This window comes from Phoenix dactylifera, chromosome 12 (genome assembly GCF_051530095.1).
Source record: "Phoenix dactylifera cultivar Ajwa chromosome 12, Ajwa_hap1_PhDact_Kaust_v1.1, whole genome shotgun sequence".
Taxonomy (NCBI): domain Eukaryota; kingdom Viridiplantae; phylum Streptophyta; class Magnoliopsida; order Arecales; family Arecaceae; genus Phoenix; species Phoenix dactylifera.
Window position 1 is genome coordinate 30,096,395 of NC_143201.1, and position 22,116 is coordinate 30,118,510.

Genomic DNA, 22,116 nt, shown 5'->3' on the forward strand with positions numbered 1-22,116 from the left:
CATCCCTGATAACTCTGATTCTGTTCTGATGCCTTCTGATAACTGTCGCCTGGTGGAAAAATCTAGTGTTCCTGTCCCCCTCCACAATCCACTGTACCCTCGATTTCTGTCTCCAAAATATCTCCTGCTGTCTAAGAAGGCCATCATGCAGTGTCAGTAGTGATCTGAGCTCCCCCATCTCCCCATCTGCTAGGCCTCCCCTCTGGTCCTCCTAAGCCTGTAACCTAGCAATTGCCTCCTCAGATTCCTCAATCCTCCTGAAAATGTCTCCCACCTCCTCACGGTTCTACCTCCTCAACCGTCTCCTCGTCAACTCCAGTCTACGAGACACTCGATACATAGCATCTCCTCTAACCGGAGCACTCCAAGCCTCCCCCACCATCTCCCATGATAGCCTTTCTTTTCAACGGCCAGTTTATTTTGGTCGATCAGAGCCATGGAGGAAATCATGGTTGTCGCGAGTGGTGGGGTGGTGGCGGAGCCTTCTTTTGGGACTGGAGGTAAAGAAGGATGGAAGAAAGGAAGGGAATCGCATCTTGCCCACGACCAAGAGATGGGCGTCAGCCCCCCGAGCAAGTGGCTGCAGCTTAGGCCAACTGACAGCCCGCCACCTTCGAAATCGGTGACCTGGAAAAACAATCAGGTATCCAAAGGAAGTCAAACCCGAGCCATCTCGTGCTCCGTGTAAATCTGACGGCTAATCTAAACTCTTCAGTTTCTTTGAAATGAATGAAAAAATGGAGCCGGGGGACCTCGTCATAAATTGCCTGATCTGATGTTCAGAAGGAGACGCAGAAAGAAAAATAATCTAGGTGGACCAAATCCGACTTGATCAAACCAGGACCCACCTTTGGTTATACGTTGATCGTTGCCTGAAACATAAAAAGGTAGAGACCGGAAATATAGTATCTCTCATACGTGTCCTCACCATAGGTCGGCTTCAGTTCAGCCCCTGCAAGCTATCGGCTTTTCGCAGCCACTCCTCGACGCCTGTCGCTCGCAACGACTCTCTCAGCTCCCATGGGGCAACACCATCCTTGCCATCTTCCCGTGAAAGCTTGCAGCAGCAGATGATTCGGAGGATAATGAGCTTCATCACACGATCAAGAACGGATGGGTAGAAGACCTTCCCTGGCTCCACGGCTCTTGTACGTGCCACAGTTCGCTTGCACTACGAGCCACCTACTCGCCATAGCTCAAACCTGCAAAACCTCCTCCTCTTCATACAATATAGAGCAGCCTACATCTCGCGAAGGAGCGTTTCTGTCATGACCCAGAATGACGGAGAGTAGGCAGAAGAATATTTCATACTTGTTGCTCTAGTGACGTTACCAAGAAATCATCAGAAGAATAGAGATAAAAACATATAAGCCATCGCTGGCCCTTCGAATGACACGATGCTTGAAGACAGAAGGTACTTCGTACTTTAGAGTTCAGTTACAAAACAACCCTTCTAGCGAGATTTACGAAAGGCCCAACTGCACTGGAACTTCATGCCCGGCAATTGGAATGAACTGATCCATCTGTTCTACCAAAATTTCTTTTACATTTTAGGAACAAGACAGGCATTTTATACTTCAAAGTTCACTTACAAAAGAATCCTTCATGAGGATTTGCACAAAGCCAAACTGGTTGGGTAATTCACAACTGGCCATCTCTTGTACCACCGTCAACTTCACCCATTGCCGTGTCCGCAAGAGTCTGCAAACGAGGAAAGTGAATACGCTGAAAACTCATCAGCTACAGTTATAGCAAGAAAAAAACAAAAAAAAACCAGAAATGTCATAAGCAGATTGCATTGATGTCTAGATGGATAGATTCCTCCTGCATGCACAATATGACAGTTCCAAACAGCACTAAAACATGCATCATATCCTAGAGAAGATCAAATTGTTCCCCATCATCACATAACAGGGTGCATCTTTGCTAGCCCTTCTGATGTTATTGTAGAATAGGTTCTTAAAATCAGCAATTATGCCAAATATTTTCTATTTAATTTGCAAAATGCATCGTGGTGCATGTTAAGAGCAATAAAAAGTTCATTGGGACCACTAATGCAACATGGCAACCTAATCACCCCAATGTTTGACGACTGCTTCCCATAAGTTGCACAAATCCCCTCATGCAACATGGCATAGAGAACTTCTCATGCGCACAAAATGGATGCCTCATAGCATTGCTCATTTTCTTTATATCCACAAATTTAAAATCATCCAAACATTTCTATAAACCATCAATAGGAAATATGATGTCCTCATTCCAGAAGCTCCCACCCTTCACAGGAACATCCATCTATTTCAAGTTATCTCGCTATTCCACACATTATACACATCACAAAAATAATCAAATAATTATGTAGCACCAAAATGTGCTGTATATCATGGATGACCATCTCCTTTGCCATTGAGCTTGGTCACCTGATCCTCAGGAACTTTAACTGCATCCTTGATCCTGAGGATAAGCAAGGGGCAGAGGCTTCCAACTCCAACCAAAGATTCAGGAGTTCAAGGGCTTTGTCAACCACAACGGCCTCATCGACCTAGTATTTGCTAGACCCTGGTACACTTGGTCTGATAACCGAGGTGGATGGGCTCGCATGTGGGAGCACCTTGACCAAGCCTTTGCAACAAGTAGTTGGGTGCAACTTTTTCCTCATTTTTAGCATTTGCCATCTTCCTTGTCCACTTGCAAAGCACCTCACTGTCCCTTCCAGTTTGAATAATTTTGGCTGGAATAAGAGACTTCCTTCCATATGGTGCACGAGGCCTGGCATCATGACTGTCATATCACTAAGCAATTGGATGCACAAAAAAGGCACTCTGTTCTTGGAATTGGCATGCTTTGGATAACATTCATCAGTAAATAACTCACTTTGAAGCCGACATCCTTCAGCTCCAACGATCAAATCAAATAAGGGTGGACTTTCGTAGGAGGATTTTTGTAGGCTCTTGGGCCATTATAACCAACGATTCAAGCACCATGAGATTATTTGGCAATAAAAGGCATGTAATACCTGGTTCAGAGTTGGAGACCAGAACACTACATATTTCCATCGAGCTAGCATGCTTCACAACAAGGGAATCGGATCTCATACCTCACTTTGTTGAACGCAGAGCATCAGCCATGAGATTCTTGGTGATCCGATTGAGAAGGAAGGATTTCCTACAACCCACTCAACTTGAATCTATTAAATAAAATAATAAACAATTGAAATTTTAGATAGCAGGCTCTAAGTCCTTTCATTAATTTTTCATGATCTACAAATTGTGGTACATATCATAGGTGGAAAGTAGAGTCTATGCTCTTTACTTTCACTCCCTCTGTTGGGGTTCTAGTGAGTGGAAAGCATGGTCTATGGTTTTTACTTACGTTCCCTCTATTCCTGTTATCCAAAACCATAGCATATGCCCAATATTTATACTAGTGAGATCTTCCTTACTTGAGTCGGATTCTTCTTTTAGCTAAAAGCAGTGAAATTGCAAGTTCTTTACTATTCTATTGAGGTCTGCTCTTTTTAATCGAGTCATTCATCTTCTAGTTGGAAGAGGACGAAAATTTTCCGCTTTAATGCTAGTTAAGTCCAACCCAAACTATAAAAATAATAAAAACATTTTAAATTTGGGCAATCTTGATTCCCATATCAATTTTTTGCAATTGGATCATCTATTGTGCCAGCTATAGACACTGAAGAGAGAGAGAGAGAGAGAGAGAGAGAGAGAGAGAGAGAGTGGGATTTTCAAGCACTTGCCCAATATATGCCAGACAAGTTACTCGGTATAATATTTGTTGTCGGCATCCTGATAAGGGTCAGCACCAGATCATATCACTTGGGCACCTAAAGGTAGTTTGCATGTTTCATCCTGCAATATTCGACACCAACAAATTGCCAACCAACCTATACAAGGGCAACAGGTTTCCTATAGCTGGATATGGAAGTTGTGGGTCCATTCATGTGTTCTTGCCTTTTGGTGGGAAGCGGCACAATAGCATCTTCACTGTGCATTTATCTTGGCAGCATGCCTAATGCTTTCTTGCTTGCCAGTCCACTGTCACAGATAGATGAGGATGTGAACCATGCACTCATCAGATGCCCATTTGCCGCGATGATGCGGTGGCATCTATCAAGGTTGCAGCGGGATGTTTTGTAGCTATTTTATAGGACATACTACTATCCCTTAGTGCTCCGCATCACCAAATTATTATGCAACATCGTCAAGCAATAGTTACCCATGCAGGATGGGCAATTGGCATGCACGCAATGAAACTCTCTTCAACAAAGGACCATGCTCATCACAATTAGTTGCTCATCAAGTCATTCTTGGGGTCAATGAGTTTTTTTTAACTCATAAGCCCATCAACCATCTTGTAACCTACTCCAAGTGCATTAGGGCATCCCGACTTTGGCCAATCATCAATCAATCTTCTGTACTTGGGTAACCCCCCACTAAGACAATGAAGATAAAATTTGATGCATCGGCTCATGTCACCACGTAGGTTTCAATGGCAAGCTACCTTGTTCATAGGGGTGCAAGCTCGACTCAATTAATAGTACTCGAGCTCGAGACTCAACTCGAGATCGATCGAGCTTTAATATCCAAGCTCAAACTCGACTCGACCAAAGAAAAAGCAATATTCGAGATCAACTCGAATATCAACCGAGCCATACTCGAGCTTTAGTTTGTGTTCGAATTCAAGCCATGGTCATATTTAAAAAATAAAGTTAAAACAAAATTAACATAATATTATATTTTATAATATTAAATTAATAACATATATTATAAATAAAATATATTATTATTAAAAATATATATGCTCGATTAGGCTCACGAGCCTGAGTCAAGTATTTTGCTACTCGAGCTCGACTTAAGCTCGCTAATAGTTGAGTTGAGTCAAGCTTGGACCCGAGTCAAGCTCGGGCAGCTTGCAAGCTACTCAACTCATTTGCTTCTCTACTTGTTCATGACCACCATGTAATCCTTGGAGTGGGAGCATGCCAGGTTTCACCTACGACAATCCCTCTTGATGAGCTCCAAGTGGCTTTGGCAAGGTATGAAGCACGTTGTCGCATGGCCCGGGTGGTCTTGGAAGGAGATTCCCTTATGATTGTCAGTTGGATCAAGCGTGAACCCATCCCTGGTCATATCCTGCACCCCTACCTACTCGATATCTGGGCATGGGCTTCTCAGCTACAATACTTTGGTCAACGTGGCTGCTGATTGCCTTGCCACCTTTGCTGTAAATCATACTGGTACAAGGTTTTGGAACAATATATTGCCTTCTGACCTCATCCATTTTGTTAACATGGATAGGTCAGCTTGTGCGTGTTTTACAGACAACCTTAAATAACATCCCTCATACTAAGAAAAAGTGCAGTAAACTAATGCATCAGCAAATTTTGAGACCAGAAAAAGCCCAGTTTGTCAAAGGTAATGGGTGAAGAATACCGACTCGCCCAAGTTATAGAAATAATTTAGCAGGGAAAGGAAAGGTGGTCAGCAGAGGCTAACCTGGAGTTCCTGTTCAGAGCTTTTCAGCTTTTGGGCATAGTCTTGTGCCTGAAGAAAGCATCTGTGCAGCTGCAGATAAGGTGAAAAATTGCAAATTCTCTCTTCATTTTTCTGTCTGAAGGAATGAACTAGACAACAACCAGCCAGCCAAATATTGATTGTGGATAGCCTGGGAAAAATTTTGTACCTTGGTTAGCATTGATTGCCGTTGAAAAGAAAGTTTCCTTGAAGCTGCCAATGCATCCTCCAATTTCTGCACAAGAAAATTAAATTAATAAGAGAGAACACATGTTAAGTTGGCAAGTTTAAAATTCCTTGATTTAGCTGTGAATCAAACCAATAGTGAATATGAAACTAGGCCAATACCAATGTTATGAATCAGAATGGAGATTACCTGGGATTTCTTCTCTAGATCAGAAATAAGCTGTTGCTTCACTTCAACCTTCTCTTCAATCAAATGAAGCTGATAAAATGCAATGATCTTCAGTTTTTTTGAAAGCAAAGGACATGCCAACATCAAATAAAATTGCCAAGGCTTGCCATCCAGTGAAGAGATTTTTTGTTCACCATTTCACAGAGCATCATTTTATGGAAAAGGAATGGTGTAACAAAGTTCAATTTAATTTATGAAAATATTTGCAATACAGCAAAAAAAAATCTAGGATCATATCAGGAACAACCTCAAAGCATATCTGGTATGATCAGAAAGATGCATAATGACAAAAGGCATGTCATGTCTTTAGACCGGTAGTCACTTCTCCTATTTATAATGTTGAATATTTTGAATAAGAAAGAAGACAAAATAGGCAAATCAGTTCATTTTGACTTAACAAAGAGTTACCATGAAACAAGCAGTGAACTAGCCGCAATACTACTTATCAACAAAGGGTCATTGGGCCTTTAGTATTCATAACAACCAGAATAAAAAATACAATGGTGAAGTCAAGCAAATACACTCCATTCAAAGGGGTTTCAAAAAGGAATTTATCTGGATGCATAAAACAGGCGCATGAAGTATGAGACGATTCAAATTTTTTCTAGAGAGGTGTCCTAATAAATATGTTATTAATAATATAATTAATTTCTACCAAATGAAGTATACTTTATGAATAAGGAAAAATAAAAAGAAATAATGGTATTTACATTTTAAGCCTTGCTTCTTGTAGACTTTGATGATGATTAATAAATTTATATGACAAGTATCATATGATGCAGAATGGTTGTAAAGAGAGCAGTCAAAACTGAATGGACATAAGATGGACAAATACATATAAAAGTGAAAAATGCATGAGGGTAGGGGAAAGGAAAACATCCCACAATCACTTGAGAGGGGAAAACAGAATCAAATTATGCTATTAATCAAGAAATCCTGACCCTAAGCATGCCTACTCAAGAAAACACCCTTGTCCAATATTAAAACTGAAACCCATAAACTCCTCCAAGAAAAAGTAGAAAGAAAGAATTTTCTTGTTGGATATGGTTCGAATATCTTTGTTCTGTCTACATGACTTCTACAAACTTGGCAGGTGAAAAAGGTGCGGAGGGTTCTCCCAAAAAATGTGAAGAGAAGAAAATATACTCAATGAAACAACAAAAAGAAGATGGCAAGGATGACTGCAGAGTGAAAAAACATTTGTACACATAAAACCAGAGCTTTATCATTTTGGGCTGTCAAAGAAGCAGTGATTTTTTTAAAGGTGTTATTGATAACTTGCAAAGCAATAAAAGAAGATGTGCAAATAATGTATTATATTATTACATCTAACTTGTTACACTCTAGTATAGCAATTGAACCTTAACCTACAGAATTGTGTCAAACAACGACATTATTTAACAGAAAGATCTAGTTATTAGAGTACCTCCTTTTGGAGCTCCTCACGTCGCTGAATTGATATTTCCAATTGTTCTTTCACCTTACAAATTTAATTGAAACATCAGAAAGAACAGATAGCTGCAATTATTAGGAGAAAATGAACCATAATACTGTTTACAGTAATAAATGAAAGAATATGAAACAATACAGGTTCATTACCTGGTCATGAAAATCATCACTGGAATCTGATGACAATTCTCTGCTTCGACGGTCATTAAAACGCGCACTGCAGAACCAAGCAGAATAGTTTGATAAACACTCTGCGCAAGCATTATATGTCATAAAATACTTCTCAGATAGTGCAAATGTAGAGGCCACTTGGCATTCGAATTGAATGTTCTGGTTGGCACAGAGGCAGATAAAGCTACAACCAAACTCATATAAACACTCAAGCATGCAATTTCCTGGTTGATTGTTATTTTATTCAAGTTTCTCTTTGCACCTTAACAATCGATATCAAGTTTGTTACGTCAACTCCGATACAAGTTACCTATTTAAGCATCCAACCATAAGGTTTTCCTGATTTTAAAATTTAAAACTTCAAAAGGATATTAACAAACTAAATTTAACCCAGAGTTTAAAGTAAGGTAGCAGCCTTTGTCAAGATTACAGCAAAATCAATTCTATGATTCCCAACCTACTACTCTTTATGCTTGCTGAGTGAATGACCTACTTTTATCCTCATAGGCATGCATGACTGCAAATGCATAGGTATTTTTCTTTATTGTCTCCACCCAACTAGTTCAGTTTCTCTGAACAAGCTAAAAAACACATCAGCAAAGTCAGATGGGCTGTTAAAAAAACTGCCAGAATCATTGGACTGTTCAGAGAATTTCATCAACAAAGGAAGTACTGAAATACAAAGTTGCAAAAGCTGTGGCGAGCCTTTTATAGCCACTGTTACAGCCAAAAATATACATCTTTGATTTGCTGAGCACACTGATCATTCCCATGAGATTGCTTTAGAATGTTAAAAATACATGACTAATTTGCTAACAGAATAGAAATATTTATATTTCAGGTCATGTACATGAGAACATGAGCAGAAATTTTAGAATATCCTTGAGTATGTATGAGAACAGAAACATGAGTAGATATTAAGGCCGAAAATTAGAGCTTACCCAAGCCTATTTCTCAGTAGTTGCTCCTTGTCTCTACTTCCATCATGATCTCTAGCTCTATCAATTTCCCTATCATTTTCAATGTCCGTGTCGTGTTCCCTATCCCAATCATAATCATGGTCCCGCATACGCTCTTGATCACGGTCCTCTCTATCTCGACTTCGATCTGTAGTATAGTCTCTCGCTCGATCAAAGTCATGTCCACGCTCATAATCTCTCTCTCTTTCCCTGTCTCGATCCTGAGATCGGTCATTATTTCTATCTCGGTAGTGGTCTCTGTCACGGATGTAATCCCTTTCTCTATCACGGCCCCTATCCCAGTCACCGTCTTTCACAGCATCCCGACGGAAATTTTCACGATGGAAATTTGGCCTTGCACCTCTTGTTCGAACTTCATTTACTCGTACAACTCTTCCGCCGATGGTCTGATTAAAAAGTTCGCAGTGTCATGTGCCTAAAACAATAAAATGAAAGCAAAGATCTGCTTTTGGCTCAAAAGCGCGAACCACATACAGACAGCCACCAGAAAATATTTGAAACATGTTTTCAGAGAGAGAGAGAGAGAGAGACCCTGCCATTCATGTCCATTATAGCATCAACAGCAGACCTAGGATTAGAGAAGGTAACAAAGCCATAACATTTTCCTCCAACTTCTCGATCATTGATTATCTGCAGGCAGTAAGTCGATGTCAAGGAATGAGATGGTGATTAACTGTTAAGGCTCCCCTGCTGAATGTCAATATGAAAGGATTTTATAACAAAATTCTTTAAATGCATGAACTTTGCACGCAAATAGTAAGTATAGTAAGAAGGAACTCGCAGTCAAAACCATTATGCCACTTCATTGTAATGGTAAAACATACTGCTTTAGTCATTGTCTATGTCAACAAGTTATGGCATACAACAATAGCATCCAACACAACTGGTGCTCGAGGAGAAGAAACTTAATTACGTTTTCCTCATGCCTAATCTTCTTCTTTCTTTAGCATGAACGTTTCTAATCATATATACAGTTCTTGGAGCATTGCTATAGGACTGCATCAAACAACAACTTTTGCAACTTCATTAAACTAAAACAACAGATCCCTCTCAAACAATGTTAAATTTTGTTTAGTGCTTCTCCAATAAAACCACAGAACCACTAGGATTTTCTCAATTCAACTCAGAAACAATCCAGATCTCACAACCGCTACCCAATCTCTAGCATTCTTACCTAGACCCTTGTTCCCCCAAATTCTTTCTCGATGACAGCTAAACCTAGATGCAGGGTTCTTGGAGGTAAATGGGACAGGAAATTTTAATAACTGAGGGAAATGCGATTCGATTATAACCAACAAAAATATCTACTAAATTTTAACTAAGTAGAACTGTAGAAGGAGTAACCCTAGATTAAGAACTCCGATGGCTCCACCGAGCGCATGGGCCCTCGTTCCTAAACCCTAGCTGGTCCATTCGTGAACCCCGGGATACCAAGCTGCTTTCTTTAAACAGAAAGAAACAGGGAAGGGGGTCAAGAGAGGGAGAATCAGAGGTGTGGGCAGGAAGGGGCGACAAGCGGCCTGACCTTGACGGCGACGACGGCGCCATAGAGATCGAAAGCGCGCCGGAGGGCGTCTTCGGTGATGTCGTAGGGAAGGCCCCCGACGTAGATGGAGTTCTCGTCGTCGATCGTCATCTCCTCCGCTCGTCCTCCGGCTAGGGTTTCAGACACGCACCGAGAGAGAGAGAGAGAGAGAGAGAGAGAGGAACGGGCGAAGCTATGCTTCAGGAGTTCACTAATAAACAAGCGGAACTTGAAAATACTGTATCTCAAATAATTCGGTAATGCAATGTTTTCTGTTTTTATTTTTTAAAAAAATAAAAAGAAAATAAACTAGACTCAACAACATGTACCTCTTGTTATTTAAATTATTTAAGAAATATTAGCATATTCGGAAACAAAGATTTATTGCTCTGAAGAAGGCTGAAAATAAAATCACAGTTCTACAGAAATGCTATTTTTTACGGATAATTTCACTTATTTGTGCAGGAACAAAAACACAAAAACAAAAATAACTTTTTTTAAACATATTTTTTTCATGTTTCTTTTTTTTTAAAGACCTATCTCCCAATGTGCCAAAAATAAAATAACTTTTTTAGTCAGTACATACGAGCTGTAAACTATATTTTTCTTTTTTCTTTTTTTCTGGGTGGGGGGTTAGCCGGTTAAGTAGGCATCAGCCTTGTTAATGGACCGGGTCGTGGCTAGACCTGAAGCAGCCAGTTTTTACATCTCAGGCCCGATACCGGGTAGCCTCGTAGCCTGAATCAAGCTCGAGGGGTGATCCCAAACTCGGGCCTGACCTGATTGTTTGGAATATTCTGAGATGGGAAAAGCTCAAGCCAAGTCCTCATTCATTTGGAGCTTCCACCCTGGAATAAATTGGGCCTACTAAACTAATTTTAGGCCGACTCGGGATTCGTGGCAACGATTCGAACCCAAGCCCAGTTTTACTCGGGCCAGGTCAGCAGGCCACTTGGTCAAGCCCAGCCCATCAATAGCCCTAGCTATGTATCTACCCTCAGCATCTTCACATAACATGTGCAAATATTGTGTACAGGTCTTATAGATTTTCAAACGAGTCAGCTCTTGAGGGAAGAGAAGGAAATAAATGGCAATCAAAACTGGACCCTTGTAGAGGATAGCATCCGGGCTGCTAATTCCTTTAGAATTGTTGCTCTGAGCGGAGGCCAGTGTTAGAGGATATCGGTTAGGTTGTAATTTAGAAGGAAATCCTTTGAGTTAAAATTATTTGAAGTGGTTCGTCCTTTTTGATACTATTTGTCTTCTAGGCCTAAGCCGGCAAGAATTATAGGGATTGAATTTGATGTATTATGTTAGGTCCATTAGGAATTGAGCCTTATAAAATAGATTAGGTTAGAACCAAGGGAGAAGATATTTTAGTCTACAGCAAACAAATGAAACACCAGACTACCATTATTCTCTATGCAACATTTCACCAATCTCCTCATCCCCGGAATACCCGACCTCCTCTTCATGATTAAAAGAAATAACTTCACAACAGAAACAAACAAGCCCTGCTCAATACGAGGATCCTTCCCCACCTTACTCTCTCCTTTTCCTCTTCATTCTTCGCCCTAGTACATAATATTTTGTCTCTCTTTTTTCTTTTATCATCTATAAGCAATTAGAGTTTTAAAAATTTCGTCCATTTTTTAATTTCTATCCGACGATTGAAAACCAACAATAGCCATGAGACGCCTTGGAGGCACCATATATCCTGTCTATTTTGATGATGAGCAACTTATACTTTATAAAATTATTAGTTTTTATTATTAATAAATACTTGTTAAATTATATTTTTTTCATTCAATATTTTTTTATGGTCATGTCTTTATTACTAGTTTTCACCATTGAATTTTTCTTAAATTTAATTAATATCCAAAAAATATCATATTCGGATAAAAAATATAAATATAATTAATATTCGATTCGTATTCATATCTATTTATAACAAATATGGATATGCTTACTGATTAGTATCCGTATTCGTTTAGAAGAAATATAGATATTAATTTTTATATCCATTTAATATCTGTATCCGTATCTATATGTATTGAAAAATATAAATATACCAATATTTAGATCTGTATTTGATCCATTTTTAGGCCCTATTTGGGGAGCTTTTGGAGGGCCAAAAAATACTTTCTCGCCCTTTAAAAGCACTTTAGATAAACTTGGGGTGTTTGGTAAAAATTTTGAAAATGCTGTTTTAGCTTTTTCAGAAATCTAAAAACAACTTTTTGTGAGAGCTCCATTGTGGAGCTTTCCGAAAAAGCACTTTTAAATCCGATCGAAAAGCTATTTTTTTGACCAAAATACTCATGATAAAATATAACAATTACTCAAAATGTCCCTTTAATAATTGTTTAACTAATTTTATCACATAGCTAGAAATTTTTTTATATTATGAAAAATTAATTTACGTTAATAATTATAATATTTTATATATTTATTATTATATTATACTATAAATATAATATTATATTATATTATATCATAATACATTGATATGTTTTGCTAAATTTAATATTATATTAAATTATCATGCTATAGTATACAATATTATATTACTATATTATAATAATATTATATTATATTACAGTAATATTATACTATATCATATATTTATGTATCAATATATATTATATTTTATTATGTTATGTTGTATAATATTATGTAATATTTTTTATTGTCATTTTATCGTATCAAAAGTATTTTGTTAGTTTGTTTACCAAGTACATGTTAAAGTCGCACAACACTTTAAAAATATAGTTAGCAAAAAGTAAATAGCTTATTATAAAAACTTTAGTTCAGAAAGCTATATTTTGAAAAGTTTTACTATCAATAGCTTTCCCAAACGGGACGTTAGTCCTACTTCTCGCTCAAAATTTCAAACAGCGATGCTCTGGCATCAATGCTTCTGATGATTTCCCGAATCTTGGCGCCTATAGTGTACTTCTTGTGGTCCGGTTTTGGTATGCCGCTTGGCATCGCAATTTGAAAATCCAACGGCTCTCTTCCTCGAAGTCGACCGTTACCCCACCCAAAAGGAGCAAGACGCTCCTCCTCCCCCGGTCTCCTTTCCACCTGGTTTTCCTGCCACACTCAACTTTCTTGATTGCCCTGTATCTCTTTTCTCTTCGGTCGGTTGGTGGAGATCGGATAAGAGATGGCCGCCAAGCTAGCCTTCACGGAAGAAGAGATGGCTGTGGACGAATGCCTCGGGTACCCAAAAGCCTACGCCAAGCTCTGTAGAAGTCCCAGTGTGCTCAAACTCTACATCCAAGGACCCCCTTTTGCCTTCCTTCCCTCCGTCTTGCAGCCTCAGGAGGTGAGACCCCATCTTCGTCTTTCCCTTTCTCTGTCTTGTTTATCGTCTGGGCGTCGGTTTTTTTTAAGAAAAAAAGAATTACTATTATTTAATGGAAAATCTTGGTTTCTTCAGTTGTTTCTAGGGTTCCATGATACTTCTTCTCCTCCTCCCCCTTCTTGTTTTTTTTTTGGGCGCACTTCACCCTTCCTGCATTCTTGTATTTATTATTATTTGAATTTTTGATATTTTTTGGTCGAATAGATTCATATTGGAGGTAATCAGGAGAGATTATGGAGGATTGTGTTTACTATGGAACAAAGTTCAGTTTTTTCTGATTTTGCAGCAGATTCAGCTGGATCAGATCCTTCAGATCATGGGTTTATAAAATATTTAAACTGGGGATTTTGGGTGGTTAGCACCGATCAATGAGATCTGCAAGTTTTCCCTAGCTTCTGTTCATCGATCTTGCTTTAGTGCAAATGAGACGGTTGATTCTTTGAGAGAGAGAGAGAGAGAGAGGCATGGAAGCACGATTGCTTGTCCGGTTCCGTTTCTTGGGTCCCTAGTTCAAGATCTGCCCTCCAAATTCAGTTTTGCTCGAACTGCTAATATTTTTGTCCTTATAACATGGAGCTAATCTATATGATTATATGTTCCTTCGAGTATGCTGTTTTAAAATATCTTCATGCAGGCTTTGAGAGCAAAAGACTTGAATCGGATGTTCCCGGTCATCGATCCAGAAGCAAAACCTTCTGTTAATCCCAGAGGTTATGTCAATCTCCTGTGGAAGCAACTGGACCATCTTGGGTGAGTTCTTTAAAGGTAGAAGAATGCGTATACAAAAGCTACAGACTTGTAACTTTCTCTGGGTGCTTCCAGGAATGCTGGATTTGATCCTGCACTGTTTCGAGTGGACCCTTACGGCAATGTTCTCTATCTGAATGCTGATCCAGCTTCTCCCCTTGCTTGGGATATTGATCATTGGTTTCCTTGTTCAAGTAAATCTCTTCTCACTCATTGTCCCCTCTCTAGTATTCCTTGTGCAATTTGAATTTGTGTCTTGAGTTAAAATCTTTTCAAATTCTAGGAGGGGGGAAAACTATCCCTGGCAACCTAAGGCTACTGCAATGGCAAGTGTGTAGAAAGAAGCACAATAAACTGGAGTTTCTCATTCCATGGTGGGATCTTCAATTGGGTGTCTCTGTTAACCAGTTTCTATCCATATTCGCTTCCAGGAATTCAGATTTCAGGTTGGTAGGATTCAGTTAATATACTTATTTACTTCATTAGGCTGATGAAAACTTTTTTTAAAAAAAAATCTGGAAACGAATTTATTTACAGGAACAGAGCATTTTCCTTCTTGTTCTTGGATGGGGGGAGCGAGGAGTTGAACTCATTGCAGGCTGTTGAATCTCATAGCTTTCCACAGCATTTCATTGAGATGAAACGGCAAGTAGGGTTTGCTCCAGCTGCCATTGTTTCATCACAAAAAAGTTCTGATGCATCGGTGCTGAAAACCCTTGATATAAATAGATCTCTGTGGTCCCATTCCCCATTAATTGGTTAGTACAATCGAGTTCTTTCTGCTTCTCTTCCTATTGTTCTTCTATAACATTCTAACGGAGCCCGTTTTGGATCTTAACAGCTGCAAGGAAATTATCTGCTGAAGAAGATGATGCTCTCAACATGGCAGCTCAGAAATTTAGACCAAACATCTCTAAAGAGAACAATAAACCTGATGCTAGTGATAATGATGATAATCCTTATCTAACCATAGCAATGGCCAGAGATTCACTGAGACAGAAAGAAGAGACTAAAAAGAAGCTAGTGGAGATCGATCAGTTGGATGATGAACTGATTGGTTTGAAGCAAAAAAATGAAACAGAGAGGCTCGCCCTGCAGGAATTGGAGACAGTGCTAATCAAACGGAGGCGGAGAGTTGAGAAATGTCGGCGTTTGGCAGAGGCTCAGTCCTCTTACAAGGTCTTATTGGAAAAAATGATCCGAGATGCCATGCATCAGTAAGTCCTTCTTAAACCCAAACCCATGATTTTTGTGAGTTTTCGTGAGAGTTGAGAAATAGCTGTGTTGCTTGTCACCATGTAGGAGTGTTGTTTACAAGGAGCAGCTTAGGCTGAACCAGGCTGCTACCAGTGCTCTTATGGCAAGACTGGAGACACAGAGAGCAATCTGTGATGCTTCTGAGAATGAACTTCGCCGGAAATTCAAACAAAGAGATGAGATTGAAAAGCAGATTAGGCCTTCTTGGGAGCAAGCACGGAAGAGATCACGCCTTGATGATACACTATTCGAGCAAAGGCATGATAAAGCCATTCAGTTGCTGGCGGCAGGGAGGATCGACAACCATCGAAAGAAGGAGCTCAGAGTGTTTCTAGAGGAGGAGCAGAAGGCTTCTGAAGCCGCCCTATCTCTCGGTGAAGGGGAAGAGTCAGGGGAAACTACAACGACCGACAGTACAGAGAAGGATGAAACATATAGGATTTTGGTAAGTAATGATCATCCAAAGGAATTTGCTTTAAGAGAGGGCAATTGCAGCAAGAACATCGAATCAGAAGGGAAGAAGAAATCTTCTTGTCTTATCCAGGCTGAAGGAGAAGGTAAAAAACCTATAGCTATGATTGAAGAGAAGCTCAAGCACTTAGAAATCGGAGAGCGACATTGCAGCAATACGGAACCAAAGAAGCGAAATCTCTTACCTAAAAGCAGCCTGCATGAAGAAGGCCAACAAGAGTATAGAAAGCTGGGAGTTTCCAAGAATGAAGTGGCACAAAATGGTAAGTTCAAGCAATTAGCAATCAGAGAGGATAATTTGAGCAGTAAGTCTGATGTTCCTAAACCTACGAGTCTGATTCCTCAAAGTCTTTGTGAAGAAGATGATGATGAGGACTACCGGAACCAAGTTGGGAAAGGGAACGTAGAGAAGTGGCTTCAGATGCTGTTGGGAAACATGCAGGAAGGCCCTTCCCTAGACTCCTCACCTGCGGGGGAACCTGACAGACCAGAGAGCAGCACAAATGAATTAGTCAACGAACTGAACTCTGTAAATCCACAGAAGGAGATCAAATTTTTAAGGCTTAAACCATTAGATGAAAATGGTGATTCTGATCTGAATTCTGACAAACAGCAAACTAAAGACAGAAATTGCAGGGAAAGCAGGACTAGTGAGGCTATTATGATGAATGACAGCAATGTGTATGATAGGAGTAATGATGTTATAGGAGTTGGGAGCAGTTGTGCTGGTAGTAGGAAGAGCTTTGGAGCAAAGGAGAGAGAGGAGAAGAAAGGAGCACTTCCAAGGTCTGAGAGTGGCAGGGGCTTTAGGTCTTTCCCATCATCACCTTCAATGTATGATGTTATGGGAGTTGGGAGCAGTTGTGCTGGTAGCAGGAAGAGCTTTGGAGCAAAGGAGAGAGAGGAGAAGAAAGGAGCACTTCCAAGGTCTGAGAGTGGTAGGGGCTTTAGGTCTTTCCCATCATCACCTTCAATGATCTTGGGAATGAGAAGGGGTGCGGAATGCATAGGAAAGAAGCCAAAAGTGATCGATGACGATGATGATCACAATGAGGATTCTGTGGCTACAAGCAACAGCAAGTTCATCAAGATGTGCACCAAAGCAATTAAGAAAGCAGCGAACAAGTGATGGTTGTGATATATATTTGAAGATTTTAATTTATCATTTTTTTTTCCAGTACTTGTGAGGTGTAATTGTTTCTATCACCAATTAATCTCTTTGTATTGTTTGTGTGCTTGTTATTTGTTATATTTTACAATTATATTTCTGTCAATCTCTTTGTACCTGAGGGTGGATTGGTTTGGGATATGTGTAAAATAAATGAATCTCACTTGGCTTGCTTTGTATAGGAGTTTGTATGGAATGAATTTGGAGGACCAGGCATGTTTTTCGGGCTCTCATTGAGCTTTTTGCAAGCAAAAGCATGCATTCTTCACCTCTGTTATTCTAGGGGGCACCATACAGGATTAAACATCGCACCATATTAATTCTTTTGGAGAAATACGCCATACAATTTGCTTGCGCGGCCAAAACTATTCGGGATCTCATCCAAAAGAAGAAAAAAAACTTGCTATTTAAGTTCCTTGGCTTTGTACGAGTATCCGAAATTTTTCTAGCATGCAACCAACATGAGATTAAATACACACCCGCACTGATTAATCAAGGGTAGCATTATATTTCCACTTACTCTGGGTTGCAGTCATATCATCAGAACACAATGCAGGATATTAGATTATGGAGTTTACAACGAAGGAGGCTATTTAATTCAAAACATTAATCACAAAAGCGTTCGGTTGCATTTCTTCTTCAGGACATGGAGTTGCGCCACTTGGGAGGCGTCCCCTTTCCTTGAGGCAGCCTTCCCTTCTTGGCGTCCATCGGCGTCCGGCGCCCCGCCCCGACATCATGGTCCTCAGCTTTGTCCACCACGTCGGCACTTCTGAACAGGAAGGAACCCCACCTGAAGAACCCCTTCTTCCTCTTCTCCAAAAAAAGCCTGTCTACTTGCGCTTGCAAGGCATGGCACTGGACCTGGAGCCTGGCCACATCCTCCCGCAGTTTACGCATCTCATGCTGCTGGGCCAAGACCTCCCTTCTCGAGGGGACCCGCCCTGGGAGTTCGAGGGCAGGGTTCGGGCTCCGTAGCCCCGCGAACGACGCACTCCACTCGGCGAGCCCGTTGAGCTTGCAGTGCTCGGAGAAGAGCACTTGGATCACGGATCGGACGGGGAGGCGCTCGTTCTGGGCGGCATGGAGGGAGGCCTCCGAAGACAGCTTCCGAGCATCGATGAGCCTGCACAGAGCCTTCCTCTCTTGCTTTATTGTGTTTGGATGGGCCTGGGAACGGAAGGGACAGCATGCATGGTTAGCAGTAACAAGAAGGCCTCTTGGAGCCATCAGCCATGGGGTTGATCCGAGCCACATACGTACGATCGATTCTTTTCGTCTAACACACAACCACAATACTACCATATTGGATTATCTGAGATGGACTTCCGTTTTGCTCCTACTCCGTAAGAACAAGGATGAAGTCCTTATAGACTTACTGGTCTTCTACATTATTTATTCCACGGCCAGTCGAATCTTGGAATCGTCCAAATCCTACTATATGCAAACATGCTGGGCCCTAAATATTTAGCTAGGAAAAGTTGGTGAGTCACAACTGTTGGAGACACGGGCATCGGAATGGTGACTGGCTCATGAAAAATACTGTGCATGGCGTTAACAGGCGAATATTATATTCATGACAACTGGTTCGATAATTCATGAATGAGATAGTTGTTGGAAATGGTGGCGAGTAGCTTGCGAACTGAGGGAGACCAAACGCTTGGAGTTTTTATCTTTTCTTAGCTATCCATGTAATTCCATGTTTCCAAATATGTTATGCGAAGTATGGTTGTGGGGAGTCGAGAAAGTTGATGACAGGAAGGCTGGAAATTTAGGCCTCCTAGATACGTCTCACTTGATGAAAGTTCATATCAAATCAAACTTGGGCCGTGAGGAAGAATTCAGTCAGACCACATGTCAGGTCTTTTACAGCATGCCAACTGATTCGAAGCCACATATCTAGATCAAAGTAGATCTAAATTAACGTGACAAGACCCAACAAAGGCCCCATGGATCAGGCATTTTTGTCATCATGCGTGGACTGCATGCTATAGAGACAACACTAATATTTGTGAAATTGCAAAGCAAGCTTCCGGGACCCTGTCAATTTCTACGTTTGTACAGTGTCACAGGATCAAATCAAGCACCAAGTCCCGAGTCCAGTTCAGTCTTCGCATTGACAGCCTGAAAATTCGTGCACTTGCTTTTTATTTTTTTCGACCGTAATAGTCGACAAATAAATAGGACACAAGTTGCCCCGGTCCACGCAAAGTGGGAAAGGTGAACAAGAAGCCGGGGTCAGAGATATTACGAGCTGAGTCTCGAGTAAAGCAAACTACGGAATAGCTGAGCCCAACAAGTATTTGTCCATGTAGGAGCCATCTAGAACCGGGTGCAATGTGTTTACGGAGTCGGGAATAACCTACTCCAACAATTGGCGTACTACGTATACGGATATCTATTTTGCATGGACTAATAAGCTGGAAACAAATGGGGTCGTGCTTAATCACTGGCCTTCTGCAATCCATGAGGCGATTTGGTGCAAACCCAAACCAGATTCGATCCAAAATCAGATGAGAGGAGGTTAGTGATCAGCGAAAAAGAAAAATAGGAGGAAAGAGGTCTTGATCTCATAACCCTAGTACTGCACATCAAAATACAATTGCAGTGGATTGTGATAGTGAATGTGATCTCTAAGTGCGATGGACATAGCTGCTCGGGTGCAGCAGTCCTACTATTTCTCATATACATGTACAGCGCATCCCTAGGATGCCATGCCTAGGCGACATTTCAAGGTGCCATGAGATTGAAAAGGTGCACTGCAGTGCGATAGATTACGTGACAAAACTAGATCTCACTAGGTAGCCAAACGCTAGAATTGGTGTAGGAGTACGGTTCCTGAGCAAAAGGGAAAAGATATAGTAATGCTGAAATAGATGTTCAGGAAAAAGTCATGAGGGAGGAGTGTATCGCGAGAGCTCCAGACTTCGAATGGGCCATGGGGTCGACATTTCTTTTTGATCTCCTCTCATCTTTTCATTTCGGTACGTTAGCCTAGCCGACAAATGACGATAATCTCGGTTAGGAAGCTACCGCGCCGCTGCTGTAATTTTAAGCGATAAAACAGATCTGACCTTGCAATAATACAATTTTCATGTTAATGCGAGTAATTTTGGGTCTTTTCAATGATTATCGAGAGCAAGATACCTGATAAACTTGTGGAACAATTTATTGGCTCTAAGAGTTTACTATTTGTTGCTGCCGAGAGCCAATTTGATCGAGACATCGAGCTGGCCGGGTCACGAAAAGGTTTGGTACCTCGACCATCGTCCAATTCTTTCAAAGGTATACGGCGATCTTTGCTGATTTTTATGATAGAAACAGCCGATTACCGAGCCCTCTAGTAACTCAGCCAGCCTAGCACCTTAATCAAATTGATTATTGAAGCTTGTGTTCAAATAATATTGAAGGCAGGTTGGTTTCATCGTAGAATGAGCTCAAACGAGCCTATCCAGCCAAGCTAGAGATGGTAATATACAGTATAATATATATATATTTTTGTACAACAATAGTTTATATTAGCCTAGCATGAACACCATCCTCAGCCTCAAGCCCCAAGGAAGGCCTGATTTGTTTGCGGACCTACGGATAAGGGTGAATTGGCCGTGGGTATACGAGGATACCAATATTGCCACCTTTTGTCCCGTGGGGGTGGGGTTTCCAGGCATGGCTTTGGGAACTGGGGAGATTAGTGGGCAGGAGCTGCCCACCGGCTAATTAAAATGCCCATCTTAGTTAAGTTAATTGGAGCACTCACTTGTTCATCAGACTCTGTCCTTCCCCTAGGCTTGCTTAATGACACAAAGCAGCGAGTGCAGTGAAGAAGGAATAATCTACTCTAATTTTAACTTACCTTGATATACGTGTCGACGGCCCGGTATAAGCCGTCGTCGGTGGCCCGCGCGTGTGCCGGCACCGCCCGGGCAAGCTCCTCGAACTCCGCCACCGCCAGCCCGGCGTCGAGCGCCGCCTCCGCCAGGTACGCGTCAGCCAGCTTGGCCACCTTGGCCATTGCCGCGGCCCCGCTCCTAGCCACCGCCGCCGGGCATTCCTCCGCCCCGACGAATTGCCGCACCAGCCTCAGCATCAGCCCCACGTCCAGCAGCGTCCTGCACGTGTGGCTGAACGCCGGTATCATCACCTCCCGCAGCGACGCCTGGTCCAGCTGCCGCCCAGCACGCGCCTCCAGCTCTCCGATACAGCCAGCCGCCGCCCCAACCATGCTCGCCGTCCTCAGGAGCCTCAGCAAGAAGTCGCAGGGGACGGCATCCTTCTCTGGGGGGAGGACGCCCACCAGGGTCTCGACGAGGAAGCGCTTCTTGAGCCAGGCGGCGGTCGGGCTCTCGGGAGCCGGGGAGGGCTCGGCGGCGCGGCCTGTGGCCATCTCGGGGAGCCACCGGGAGGCGTAATGGGAGACGATGGAGCCTAGGAGGTCGGGGCGGAGGCCCTTGGCCTTGATGCCGGCGAGGGTCCGGGCCAGGCGGTCCGCATCGAGGGCGCCGGCGTCGTCGATCCAGAGCTCGGCCGGGAGAAGGTCGGAGGCCGGCAATGGGAGTTTGTCCTTGCGGTAGGAGGAAGAGTTGGGGCTGTGGGATGGAGGCGACCTCATGGTTGCCCTGTTTGGGTCGAGGAGTGTGGATATTCTTGGGTTTGGACTCTGGAGCCCAAGGATGGGATCATGGGATGGAAAGGAGGAGGAGGAGAGGGGACTTGTAACTGCTGCTGTGGTATCAGCAGCATTCACGAGCGGGCATGTAAAGACTGAGGAGGAGGAGGAGGAGGAAGGATGGGAGTCCACATGTGCGAATGACCTTGGATGCTTCGCCTGTCATTTTGTGCAAACGGCAAGCATATCCTTTCAAAACTTTTTGTAAAGCAAAAAAAAAAAAAAAGAATCGGCAAAAGAGCAGCTTTAAAGCCGCTAATTTCCTTGAGATAATACCGCGGGGTGTATCTTTTGCGCGAAAGGATGGTTCACCTTCCTTCGTGCGTATCGCTTTGAGAGCCGTGCGGGGAAAGGACGTGACGTGTATCCTCG

General features: G+C 41.9%; 3 protein-coding genes across 5 annotated transcripts; 1 reads left to right on the forward strand and 2 right to left on the reverse strand.

Annotated features, from left to right (window-relative positions):
• Positions 1 to 1,401: 1,401 nt before the first annotated feature.
• On the reverse strand, positions 1,402 to 10,290 carry LOC103704131 (RNA-binding (RRM/RBD/RNP motifs) family protein). Of its 3 annotated transcripts, none has more exons than XM_039130495.3 (9): positions 10,066 to 10,290; positions 9,072 to 9,170; positions 8,502 to 8,926; positions 7,540 to 7,606; positions 7,367 to 7,420; positions 5,902 to 5,970; positions 5,695 to 5,760; positions 5,508 to 5,576; positions 1,402 to 1,701 (listed from the first exon to the last, which is right to left on the reverse strand). In XM_039130495.3, the coding sequence occupies exons 1-9, from the start codon at positions 10,174 to 10,176 to the stop codon at positions 1,642 to 1,644; spliced, it is 1,020 nt and encodes a 339-aa protein (XP_038986423.1). In that variant the 5' UTR covers positions 10,177 to 10,290; the 3' UTR covers positions 1,402 to 1,641. The 3 variants fall into 3 exon arrangements, with proteins under 3 accessions (XP_038986423.1, XP_026659380.2, XP_088564235.1); XM_026803579.4 differs by having other exon boundaries at positions 1,402 to 1,725; positions 10,066 to 10,257; XM_088708109.2 differs by lacking the exon at positions 9,072 to 9,170 and having other exon boundaries at positions 1,402 to 1,725; positions 10,066 to 10,258.
• Positions 10,291 to 13,121: 2,831 nt separating this feature from the next.
• On the forward strand, positions 13,122 to 17,257 carry LOC103704126 (trichohyalin). The gene is made up of 7 exons (XM_008787295.6): positions 13,122 to 13,396; positions 14,070 to 14,185; positions 14,258 to 14,376; positions 14,466 to 14,628; positions 14,720 to 14,940; positions 15,024 to 15,399; positions 15,485 to 17,257. Exons 1-7 carry the CDS (start codon positions 13,235 to 13,237, stop codon positions 17,037 to 17,039), a joined length of 2,712 nt encoding a protein of 903 aa, XP_008785517.5. The 5' UTR covers positions 13,122 to 13,234; the 3' UTR covers positions 17,040 to 17,257.
• Positions 17,258 to 17,562: 305 nt separating this feature from the next.
• LOC103704119 (coleoptile phototropism protein 1-like) lies at positions 17,563 to 21,917 on the reverse strand. Its single transcript, XM_008787282.5, has 2 exons — positions 20,932 to 21,917; positions 17,563 to 18,248 (listed from the first exon to the last, which is right to left on the reverse strand). Exons 1-2 carry the CDS (start codon positions 21,685 to 21,687, stop codon positions 17,718 to 17,720), a joined length of 1,287 nt encoding a protein of 428 aa, XP_008785504.3. The 5' UTR covers positions 21,688 to 21,917; the 3' UTR covers positions 17,563 to 17,717.
• Positions 21,918 to 22,116: the final 199 nt, after the last annotated feature.